The sequence below is a fragment of the Delphinapterus leucas genome, unplaced genomic scaffold, assembly GCF_059928025.1.
Source record: "Delphinapterus leucas isolate spDelLeu-1000000601 "Yukka" unplaced genomic scaffold, BTC_Dleu_Yukka2 spDelLeu_asBTCV2_sq25, whole genome shotgun sequence".
NCBI lineage: Eukaryota > Metazoa > Chordata > Mammalia > Artiodactyla > Monodontidae > Delphinapterus > Delphinapterus leucas.
In genome coordinates, this window is record NW_028322234.1 from 17,274,010 (window position 1) to 17,286,468 (window position 12,459).

The 12,459-nt window shown below is 53.5% G+C and overlaps 1 protein-coding gene across 5 annotated transcripts in view; it reads right to left on the minus strand.

Annotated features, from left to right (window-relative positions):
- The window catches only part of PIP5K1C (phosphatidylinositol-4-phosphate 5-kinase type 1 gamma), a 59,895-nt gene extending 58,767 nt beyond the window's left edge, over positions 1 to 1,128 (minus strand). For 3 of the 5 annotated variants that reach the window (XR_016391528.1, XM_022556955.3, XM_022556954.3), the window contains exon 1: positions 929 to 1,125. Coding sequence is in view for 4 of the 5 variants with exons in the window: in XM_022556955.3 (XP_022412663.1) it covers positions 929 to 1,022 (94 nt within the window). In the remaining variant the exon portion in view is untranslated. Of the gene's footprint in view, positions 1 to 928 lie in introns of all 5 variants that reach the window. The other 2 variants (XM_022556951.3, XM_089905697.1) reach the window with 2 other exon arrangements.
- Between the last annotated feature and the right edge of the window lie 11,331 nt (positions 1,129 to 12,459).

Here is a 12,459-nt window from a genome sequence, read left to right on the forward strand (position 1 = left end):
CCGCCCAACATCCAGGGAAAAGGCTGCAGGGGGCCTTCTCCTCCCCCACCTGCTGGCAAGCCCTGGCACTGAAGGTGCCTGGAGATGTCATCCCCCTACCTACCTCCGGTTATAGGAGGTAAACTGAGACCCAGAAAGGGAAGGAATGGCCAGTGGACTAGAAACCAGGTCTGGTGAATTCCACAAAAATGAGGTAGTCAGGAGGCTGACCCATCTGGCCTCCGAGACCCCCCACTTCCGCCACAGCAGCCCCTGCCCTTAACGACCAGTAAGATGTGCCCACAGGGTGACGGCTTGCAGGGAAACGGGTGAGGCCCGGAAGCTGATACCAGCAAAGTGGGCGGCCCCGAGCAGTGGGTCCAGACGGTCGGGGCGGGGGGAAACATGTGGGACAGCGTCACCCCTTGGAGGCAAGGCCCCCCCATCGGAACGGGGGTACTCCACTATCCCACATGCAGAGCAGCCCCCTGACAACACTGGGTGGGACGTCGTTCCCAAGCGCCCTCAGCAGGAGGCAGTGCACCCACCTACCGCGCGTCCTAAATAGAGGTCGCACCCCTCCCAGAGGTGAGGACCCATCTTCCCCGCATGTCTCCAACGGGGTCTGCTCCACCCACAGCCTCCCAGAATGGGGCCCTGCGCCAACCCCCGCTCCCAGACAGCCGGCTCCCCCAAGAACCCCGGGAATGGGCGGCGCCACCCCGACCCCCAGGGCGGGGCGTCTCGGGCCCCGCGGCGCGTCCCCCAGCCCCGGAGTGGGGCGTTCCATCCCCCCCGCGAGCGCCCCCGAGTGGAACGTCCCGGCCTCCCCGCTGCGGGTCCCGACGCCCCTCCGGCGCTCGGACGGGTCCACTGGGCCCCGGCAGGGGGGTCAGGGCGGGTCCATTCGGGGAGCGGGGAGAGAAGGAGGAAGGTCCGGAACCGTTACCTGCTGCCGCACTGCTCTCTGCCGCCCAGGCTGCCTCTGAGGTCACGGCCCCCGCCTCGGCGCTCTCCGCCTCGTCCGGCACCTCCAGCTCCATGGCCGCGCGCGGACCTGCCGGCGGGCGGGCGGCCGGCCGGCCGGAGGCTGCGACCCGAGATGCTGCCGCCGCCGCCGCTGAACAACAACCGCCACCGGCTGGAGAGCTGAGGGAAGGGGCCGGACCCACGGAGTGAGGGGCGGGCCAGGGGCGGGGCCAGGCGGTGCGCCATCGCGCACCGCGCGCACCGCCAATCGGGGCTCGGAGGCGGGGCCTGCGTGCGTCCCGGGCCCCAGGAGCGGCGCGAGCGCCCTCACGTGCCCAGGGGTGGAAGGGCAGCGCCATTCCTGTCAATATTACTGTAGTACGTAAGAGCGTTATTATACATAACGAGCATAAATAATAATTACAGTTAAAAATTATCATCATATTAAAAATAAAATTTATATTACATATGCTTATGTTTGATATAAGTAATAGTTACGTAATAATAAGAAACAAATTTTTATCATTATGCACAATATACAAATTGTATGTGATATTGTCATGATACATTAACGTGACTATTAAACAAACAGTAATATGGTATTATAATAAGTAATGTTATATATAACGTAAAAATATTATTTATGATATATAACGTAGTAAAATTTAGTTATATGTAACAATAACATCCTTAAATGCCAAGCTTAGTGCTAAAGCCTTTATATGCAATATCTCCATAAGTTAGGGACCTGCTTTTCGTTTCCTTTTTTTTTAACTACTACCATATTCCCAATACCTAACACAGAACATTACACCTAGAAGACAATTTGATCAACCAGATGAGAACTATTATCATCCCCATTTTACACATGAGAAAACAGGAGCCCAGAGAGCTGAAGCCACGTATTTGGAATCACACAAAGGACCGTGTTGTGAAGCATCCCCTTTACTTATTGTATTAAGAATAATAATATTATTTAAGTCTAATGGTGAACTCACCAATGATATGGTTAGGCAGTCATTCATTCTGAGGTCATGGTTTGGGGAGTAATAAATGTTGCTATTAGTAGTTTTATTCATTATTAATGATTTCTGCTGGGAGGCAGGTGGGGGAGTCCAGATGCTCAGCTGGTGTGGGTGAAGCTGGGCTGTTTTCACCCAGGCCTGTCCGACTCCAGACACGTGATCCCTCTTCATTGTCAGGGTGCTGGTGGGGTCAGCGGGAGGCCGACAAGGTTGGGCTTAGGGGTGCTTGGTGATGGGATAAGGGGGAATCAGCAAGATGGAGCAGGCCTCGGTCCGACCCAGGGCTTAGAAAGATGCTCCTGAAATGTTCTCCATCAAAGCAAGGAGACAAATCAAGAAAAAGGAAGACACAGAGAACAGGACCCAGGATGAGGTGGAGGGATCCCCTAGGTTAGCTGTGTCCTGTTAGAATTGAGCCTACCCAAAGAGGAGGAGTCAAACAGCTCCAGGGAATCAACAGATGATGGATAAACACAATGTGGTCCATTCATACAATGGGATATGATCCCGCCTTAAAAAGAAGGGAATTCTGACACACGCTGCAACGTGTGTGAACCTGGAGGACGTGATGCTCAGTGAGAGAATCCAGACACAGAAGGACAAGTACTGTCTGATCCCACTCACATGAGATCCCTAGAGGACTCAAATCCATAGAGACAGGAAGTAGATGGTGGGGACCACGGGGTGGGGGAGGGGCTGGGGAGTCAGTGTTTCCTGGGGACGGAGCTTCAGTTTGGGAAGATGAGAAAGTTCTGGAGATGGGTGGAGAGGATGGATGCACGACAATGAGAATGTGCTTAATGCCACTGAGCTGTGCACTTAAATATGGTTAAGACGGTAAATTTTATGTTATGTGTATTTTGCCACCATTTTTTAAAAAGGCTCCAGAAGTTCTCTGGACACGCGCCATGGATAGAACTCCTGATTCATTTTGAATCTGTCTCCAGAGAAGATCTACATCAGTGATCCTCAAAGCGAGGTGCCTGGACTTGCCCCCATCAGCATCAACCAGGAGCTTGTTAGAAATGTATGTTCTCGGGCCCCAGCCCAGCCCTCCTGCATCAGAAACTCTGGGGGCGGGGACCCACAGCCTGTCTTTCAATGAGCCTCCCAAGGCAATTCGGATGCCTGATAGAGTTTGAGAACCACTGGCTCAGACAACTGGGAATGGAGAGGAGGGGCCGGGATCCCGTGGGGCAGCGGCTTTTGCTCCTCTTGCTTCATCCCCCCAAATGCCTGCTCGATATTCCCATTTTGCAGGATGGAAAACTGAGGCTGCCCAGCTGGGGCTGGTTGCCTGGTTTCGGGCGCCCCCTCGTGGCTATTGCTGTCAGCACTGGGTCCTGCAGGTAAGAGGGACTTTATGAGTCTTCCACCCCTCCCCATATTCCATTAATTCATTCCACAAATATTTATTGGGCACCTACTGTATACCAGGCACTGTTCTAGGCCAGGAGGATACACAAATAAGCAGGACCAAATCCCCGACCTCAGTGAAGAGACATCTAGGGAATTCCCTGGTGATCCCGTGGTTAGGACTCCACGTTCTCACTGGCGAGGGCCCGATCCCTGGTTGGGAACTAAAATCCCACAAGCTGGGCTTCCCTGGTGGCGCAGTGGTTGAGAGTCCGCCTGCCGATGCAAGGGACGCGGGTTCGTGCCGCGGTCTGGGAAGATCCCACATGCCGCGGAGCGGCTGGGCCCGTGAGCCATGGCCGCTGAGCCTGCGCATCCGGAGCCTGCGCATCCGGAGGCTGTGCTCCGCAACGGGAGAGGCCACAACAGTGAGAGGCCCGCCTACCGCAAAAAAAATAAATAAATAAAATAAAATAAAATCCCACAAGCTGCATGGCGCGGCCAAAAAAAAAGAGAGAGAGAGAGAGAGACATCTAGAAGACAAACAAACAAGCAAACAAGACACAAGGCGTTTCAGCTGCTAACAAATACTTTGAAACTAATACAGATGTGATACAATAGCAACAGAATGTGACTGCAAAAGGCTCCACAGCTAATACGTATTAAGCTCCTATTCCAGTGTTTTCTGATACAACTACAAGGCAAGCCCATTTCAGTTTAACTTTTTAAATGTCATTTAAAATTTTCTAGCAACCACATCTGAAAAAATTAAAAAACCAAAAGCAGGCGAGATAACTTGTAACACTATATTTCATTGAACGCAATACATTCAAAACTATTATCATTTCTACAGGGAATCGATAGGTAAAACCAATGAGCTATTTTACATGCTTTTCTGCACAGCTGCTCTTCCAAATCCGATGTGTATTTTACCTGCATGTCATTCATTCAGACCAGCCACCTGTGGGTCGCAGCTGGAAGGTGCAACTCTACTGTGTGCCCAGCAGAGTTCTCAGCACTTTATGGACAGACATTCATTCACTTTACTGTAGGAAACAACCCTAGGAGCAGACACCAGTGTTGTTCCCATTTTAAAATTTTATTTTAGTTTTCATTTTATTATTATTATTATTTTCATATATTTTTTGGGCCACGCCGCAGGGCATGTGGAATCTTAGTTCCCCAACCAGGGATCGAACCTGTGACACCAATACTGGAAGCGAGGAGTCTTAACCACCGGACCGCCAGGGACGTCCCCGTTGTTCCCATTTTTTTAGGTAAGGAAACTGGGGGGCCGGTGACTTGCCCAAAGCTGCCCAGCTGGGAAGTGATAGAAAATTCTCAGTGTAGGAATCCGGCCGGTCACTTGGTGGCACAGAAGCAGAATTTGAGCTCAGATCTGTGGGGATGGAAGGAGCAGCCCTGCCACAAGCGGTGGGATGCTGTGCCAGCTGGAAGGCAAGGGGAGCAGTGAGGGGATGGGGGGGCAGGGATGCGCCATTCATTCATTCATCCTTGAATTTTTCCACAAATGTCTCCCAAGGACCTGCCACATGAGCCAGTCCCTTGCTGATGCCAAGGGCTCAGCGGTGGCCAGTGCAAGCAGGGCGGGACTGGGCGTCCCTGGCCTCTGGGCCAGCAGGGGTTAAGGTCAGCTGCTCCCACGTGAGAGCACCTTGCAACAGAGCCACACACCCAACCAGGTCTCTCTCACTCTCGCTGGTTTGCCTGTGCCTGTCGCCCTGCTGGTTCCACCTGGCACGGGACCGGCTAGCCTGTGGCCACCACAGGGAGGAAAAGTTGGGCAAACAGGTGGGGAGACCAGAGCTCAAGCCTCGGGTCCCCTCCCCACCCCTGATGCCAGGCGGAAGCCCAGGCCCTAGCTCCTGTTGCCTGCCCAGAGGCCACCCAGCCTCCTAGACAGGTGAGTCCCCCACCCCGATCTGCCCACCATCCCGAAGCAACTGTCCAGACTGGGTTCCCCACTGTGGGGTCCTGGGCCCCCTGTCACCTCCCCCCACCACCAGGCTCCCCGGAAAGCAGGAAACTGACACTGCTGTGTGGGCATTTGACATAGTTTCTAAGGGATTATCTGGCCAGCAGTTACTGCCCCTGGCAGCCTGCCCAGGATGCCATAGTCACAGACTTCAGAGGGTCATTGTTGGCCCCGGCTGTTGCAGGGGGGCTTAGGGGGCACAGACTGGCCTCTGATCCCCCAAACTGAGGACGGGAGGCTGGCGGGGAGATGGCAGGTGAGGCAGCCTGGCACCTGCTTGGTATCTGGGCCTCCTGGTACTTCTTAAGAGGCCCCCAAGTTTTCAGACAATTGCATCTCATCTCTGTCCCCTCTCCAGGTGCTGGAGCGGGAGGAACGGGGGGTTCTGGGGAGGCTTATCTTGCTTATCTTGATTTCTTCTCTGGGTGAAATCTCCCAGCGGAGAAGTGCAGGAAGGGGCGGATGGATGGTTGTCACAACAGTCTGCAGAGCTGACTGTGGGCAAGGAGCCAGAATGGTCTCCGGGCAAAGGAAGCTTAGACCCAGGAGAAGACAGGGATCCAGTGGCAAGAGCTTTTTCTGGGTCATTTGCTCCCAAAAAGTGCAGGACAAAGAGAACTTCCCAGCCAGCCAAGTGTCTGATTGCACCTCAAGGCCTCAAGGCTCTTTGTCTGGGCCCAAGAGGGCCCTCTGGGGCTCCGGAGGCATGAGCGTCCCAGTTGCAGGGTATAGAGCCGGCCTGGCATTTGGGGTCACTCCCGGGAAGCAGAGCTGCTTAAGATCTGGGTTCTGTGGGGTTGGGAGGGGTGACATCTCGACTGTCAGATCCCACCCTGCCTGGGTTTGGAGAGAAAAACCCATGGAGTCAAATAGAGCTGGCTTCAGTTTTCCACTCTGTAAACTGGGTCTAATGAGTCACCACGTCGCAGGGCTGCTAAGAACAGCATATGATAGAGCAAGTAATAGATTCCCAGTCATGCAGGGGTCAAGGTAAACTGTCCCACCCCAAATCAGAACTCAGAATGCCAAGCCAGTGGCAATGTCCCATCGCCTTCCTGTTTTGCGGAGGTTGAACCCGGGCTCAGGGAGGGGTAGCCACTTGCCCTGGGCTGCAGAGTAAAGTAGGGCTGTCAGCCTGATAGGAGTCAAATTGCAGAGAGTGGGGAGGTCTGGGGGCTGCCTATGCCCCCAGCCAATACCCCAGTTTCAGCACCTGTAAGAGTCCTGCCTCCCCGGCTCAGGGCTTCTGTGTGGCCCCAGTTCTGGGGAAAGTCCACCTCGGGAGTCTGGGTTCCTGTTCTTCCACCTCGGGTCTGGCCTGGCGCCAGGGGAGCTGTGTTTGCTCAGGGTGGAGCCTGACACCCTTTGGAATGGGCTGAGGTTAGCGGGGAACATGACTGGGGGGGGCGGGGGTGCCCAGGGAATGAACCTGCATTTATGGAGCACCTACTGTGTGTCGAGTGCTGTTCTGGGGCTTGAGGATTCAGGGGTGATCAAGAGAAACAAAGATCCCTGCTCTTGTGGGGCTTGTGGTTTGGTGGAGGAAGGCAGGCAAGAAACAAGAGACACAATAAGGAAGTAAATTGTATCCTAAATTGTATCCTGGGTTAGAGGATGGTCAGCCTTACAGGAAAAAAAAAAAAAAAAAAAGTGAAAGACGTACAGGGATAGGAGTAAAACAGGCAGGGGGGTGTTTTACAGTCTTAAGTAGAAAGATTAGGGGAGAATTCATCGAGAAGGCGACATCTGAACAAAGACTTGAAAGAAGTGAGTAGTTGGGGGAGGGGCATTGCAGGCAGAGCACACAGCCCGTGCAAAGGCCCTGGGGCAGTACCATGCCTGGCGAGCTGGAGGAACCGCTAAGAGGCCTGTGTGTCTGGAGCAGAGCGAGTGCGGGGGAGAGAGGGAGGAGGCGAGGGCAGGGAGGGACGGGGCAGGTCGTGCAGTCTGGAGGGCTGTGGGCAGAGGGGCCTGACTCAGGTGCTCGCAGGCGCCCTCTGGTGGCTGCTTCGGGGAGGACAGACTGTGGGCGATGAGGGTGTAACCAGGGACCTGGATGGAGGGGACTGAACTGGTCCAGGTGGGAGAGGATGCGGTGGACCAGGTGGGGGCTCAGAAGTGAGGAGAAGTGGGCGGATTCTGGACAGATTTGGGGAGAACCAACAGCATTTGCTGACTACGAAAGACAGAGTTCAGGGTGATTAGGAAGAAAAGTGGAAAGAATGCTCTGGGACTTGAAGATGGTAACAGGTAAGATGGAGTAGTTGGGAATCTCCTCAGGGAGGAGCCTTGGATGCTAGAGTGAAGGCTTTAGGTGTAATGGAGTTAAGGGATCTTTTTTTTTTTTTTCAAAAATGTAAAGCATGACTCTATACTAATATAAAACAAACAGGTGCTTTATGAGTTTACTTAACTCATTAATTAATATGAGAACCAGCAAGATTTTACAGATTGTTTAAAGGAGAGAATATTGGGACTTCCCTGGTGGCGCAGCAGTTAAGAATCCGCCTGCCAATGCAGGGGACACGGGTTCGAGCCCTGGTCCCTGGCCCGGGAAGATCCCACATGCCGCGGAGCAACTAAGCCCGTGCGCCACAACTACTGAGCCCACGTGCCACAACTACTGAAGCACGCGCGCCTAGAGCCCGTGCTCCGCAGCAAGAGAAGCCACCGCAATGAGAAGCCCTCACACCGCAACAAAGAGTAGCCCCCGCTCGCCGCGACTAGAGAAAGCCCACGCTCAGCAACGAGGACCCAACGCAGCGATAAATAAATAAATAAATTTTTTTAAAAAAGGAGAGAATATTAAGAAAGAACACACACACAGGCAATCAATGCTGAAATGAATTTACAAATAGTTGTAAAGGTGGTCAGTATCCACAGGGAAATAATCAGTGGTCTCCACGGGACAAAATTCATTTGTATTTCTATGGACAAGAATTCTTTGAGATACCACCAGTTTCTTATAATTTACAGAGTTGTAAAATAGTTCGAAGACCATAAGAAGCACGGATAACTAAAGAGGATACCCAGAGCCTGGCATTGATCAGATGCTCAATAAATATCCTTGACCGAATGCTAGGGAGCTATGGAGTATTCTTGAGCTAAAGCCACAGCTTGTTAACTACGCGCTCATTGCTGAGACTGTTCGTTTACTTTTTGGTTTTGGGAATCTTAGTTCCCTGACCAGGAATGGAACCCACGCCCCCTGCCGTGGAAGCGCGGAGTCTTAACCACTGGACCGCCAGGAAAGTCCCGACTTATTTGTTGAATGTCTGCTCTCCATGCTGGTCTGTGAGCTCTACCTCTCCAGTGACCTAGGCTCCCAGAACAGTGCCTGGTATGCAGTAGGCACTCTATAAATGAATTAATAGCTCATGGGGAACCACCTAAGATTCTGAACAGAATAGAAAGACCAGTGCTGTGTGCTTTAGCAGGACAGATTCCCGCTGTGGCAGGCCCAGCCTCAAGGCAGATAAGGGTGGGGTCTCAGGGGACCTTTCATGGGGTGTGGTGGGGGGAGCTGGTGTGGGTACAGGTGCAGAGGCCAGACTGAAACCAGGGATGGTGAGGAAGGTGTCAGGGGCCTGGGTTCTTCCCCCAGCCATTGCACACAACGATGGAAGCTCGAAATAGACAATTTTGCAGGCGGTCCCCATCCAGCTCTGGAGAACACCATAACTCCCTTTCACTTTTTCCCAGTGGGGGCTTGTCTCCCTCCTTCTGGCCTGAGTGGAGGAACTTCAAGGCACCCAGGCAAACCTTTCTGTGCACCTGCTACGTGCCAGCTGCTTTAATTTGTGAACCTTCGTGATCATAGCGCTCAGAGTCGGAACTAGGTCCCATTATACAGATGAGGAAACTGAGGCAGGAAGCAGAGGGGCTGGGATTCTCACCAGGCACTGCTCTGCCCCCTGCCGTGGAGCTTCCTTCTAGGGCTTCCTCCCACCTAGGGGGTGGGGGTGGGGGGTGACACCCTCTGTGAGCCCCCTCCAGCCGCCCCCAGAAGGGTCTTCACCCCTCCTCGCTTTCCCCTCCCTCCAACATCAAAGTACGCGCCCTAAGGTGCCCCGGGACCCGCATGGTGCCTACCGCTGGGCCATTCCTCAGTGCTATGCTCATCACCAAGCCCACCCCACCCAGAAACTGCCCTTCCTCCTGCGCCCTCTGGCTGAACCCACAACTCCAGTCCAGGCGTGAGGAAAGCATCAGACAAACCCCAAAGGAGGGGCATCGTAGAAAATCCCTGACCCGTCTCCTCCAGACGGAAAAGGTCAGGGAACGAGGGGAGCGGAGCCCAAGAAGACGTGATCACACAGACGTGAACACACTGTGGGATACTGGATGGGCTCCTGGTGCAGATTTCACACTAGTAAAACCTGAATACAGCGTGGAGTTTAGTTAATAGTGAGGATGTTTCGTTAATAGCGAGGATGTGGCTACCGTGGTGGTCACGTACGATGTTAATGTTGAGAGAAACTGTGTGAGAAACATAGGCGGACTCTCTGAATTATATCTACAGCTTTTCTGTCAATTGAAAACTAGTCCAAAATAAAATGTTTCTTTTGTTTTTTGGCCACGCTGTGTGGCTTGTGGGATCTAAGTTCCCCGACCACGAATTGAACCTGGGCCCCCTGCAGTGGAAGCTCAGAGTCCTAACCACTGGACGGCCAGGGAAGTCCTCAAAATAAAATGTTTATTTAAAACATTTTTTTTTCAGGGCCTCTGGGTTTGGAGTCACTGCTCCTCCAGCTCCCGCCTACGGCCCCCAGTCTGTCCTCTCGGCAGTGACCACCAGAGTGCGCCTGTGAGCACCGAGTCAGGCCCCACCCCTCCTCTGCCCACAACCCTCCAGGGTCCCACCTCCCTGGAGGTAAAAACCCAAGTCCTCCCCGCAGCTCACAGGGACCTGCAGGACCTGCCCCGTCCCCTCCCTGCCCTCCCCTCCTCCCTCTCTCCCCCTCGCTCACTCTGCTCCAGACACACGGGCCTCCTCGCTGTTCCTCCTACACGCCAGGCATAGTCCTGCCCCAGGACCTTTGCACCAGCTCTCCCATGGCGCCTCCCTCACCTCCTTCAGGTCTAGCTGTTACTTCTGCCCAGATACCTCTCACTTAGGTCACTCCTATTAATCTCAGTACCACCTCCTCAGAGAAGCCCTCCTAGAGCCCCCAGCCCAGGTTGTGCCTCTGTACCTATGCTCTCAGAAATCTAGGTTGGACTTGTTATTTCTGTTACGTGATGATCTGATTATTGTCTATCTCCCCTGAGGACTCTTGGCTTCCTTTAGGGCAGGGACTGGGTCTGCGTCAGTGCTGGGTATACACAGTGGGCGATCAGTAAACCTCGAGTGAATGAGCCAGCACCCAGCCAGGCTGCAGAGCTGCTTCATTCTTGGGCTCTGGTCAGACCTGTTAGGCCACAGATAAGACCTCAGCCTCCTGCAGCCCCGCAAAGCAGCCTACACCAGGGAGACCCCAAGCTCCCAGCGTGAACGAACCCCCCAGGCTCCCACCCCTTCTGGCGGCCACGACCCACTGGGAGACCTCAACCCAGTCCCTACCCCCTTTGGGCCTCAGTTTCCCTGTAGGTGCTCAGAGGGGGCAGAGGAAGATCATCCCACAGGTTTCTCTGAATCCTCCCTTCCCCCACCCCTTCCGGCCATGCGCACACTGCTCCCTCCTGGTTGTAGTTGGCACTGCAATTTCAGACGGGAATTCCGTCCCCCATCACTTCTCCTTTCTGTACTTGGCGCATAGCAGGGGCTTGCAATATTTTTGTTGAGTGAATGACTGAATAGGTGGGAAAATGAATGCATGAATGACACCGCCTCTGGCCTGTGAGGCAGCAGTGGACGCACCCTTCTCCAAAGCCCTGCATTTGAGCACAGCGTCATCCGATGGGTACTAGGGAGACACTGAGTGTTCTTTTTTTGAAATTTATTTATTTACTTAGTTTTGGCCGCGTTGGGTCTTCGTTGCTGCCCGGGGGCTTTCTCTAGTTGCGGTGAACGGGGGCTTCTCTTGCTGTGGAGCACGCGCTCTAGGCGTGCAGGCTTCAGTAGTTGAAGCACGCAGGCTTCAGTAGTTGTGGCTCCCTGGCTCTAGAGCACAGGCTCAGTAGTTGTGGCACTCGGGCTTAGTTGCTCCGAGGCACGTGGGATCTTCCTGGTCCAGGGCTCAAACCCGTGTCCCCTGCATTAGCAGGAGGATTCTTAACCACTGCGCCACCAGGGAAATCCCAGTGAGTGTTCCTGAGCAGGGCATGAATATGTGAGGTGGCTGGAGGAAGACCATGTGTCTTGTGGTGGTTGCCCCCCTTCTTAGAGCGGTTTAAAGTGGGGTTTCTCTACCTCAGCACTATTGGCTTTTGGGGCCCAACCGTTCCCTGGGGTGTCAGGCTGGGGGATGGGGAGCAAATTACCCTACAGTGAGAAGCATGGGTATAGACTGAGCGGTGTGGGGTCAAAGAGAGCCAAATCCAGGGCCAAATCCAGCTCTCCTAGTTGGGGTTGCCACTCGACCTATCTGGCCTCAGTTTTCTCAGCTGCAAAATGGTCACGTGGATATCTGTGTAACAGTGGCTGGAGCAAAGCAAACACTCCATAAGCATGAGCCAGCTTATTTGTCTGATTTTGCCAGACCTACATCCAATCAGTAACTCCTCCCCAGTCCTCCCCAGTAATCGCAGCCACGAACCCCTGCATGCACGTGGCAGTGGGGAACTTATTTATGTTTTGTCCTATGAGTCATTAAAGCAAATACACATCTATTTAGAAAATATTTGACTTTCTTCTACCTAAAATCATGTTGTGTGCCACCTGCTGGTGACCCAAGGTCATGTCGGGAAAGACTGAGCTTTCCCCTTTAGCCAAGAGGTTCCAAGCAGGTCCTTAGAAGGGGGCTTCTGCAAATATTTATTGCCTTGGGGGCCTTTGGGGACCCTTGAGGGGTTGATTCTGGCTAACTGGGGTCTCCAGGCTAGGTTTTGGGGGATAACTGCAGTGGGGAGTGGTGAGAAATCAACTTCGGGGGCCTCAAAGATTTTGATTATATTCTCTGTCTTGTACACTTGGCAAACTCTTATCCAACCCTAAAAACCCTAGTGGCAATACCCCCTCCTCCAGGAACACTT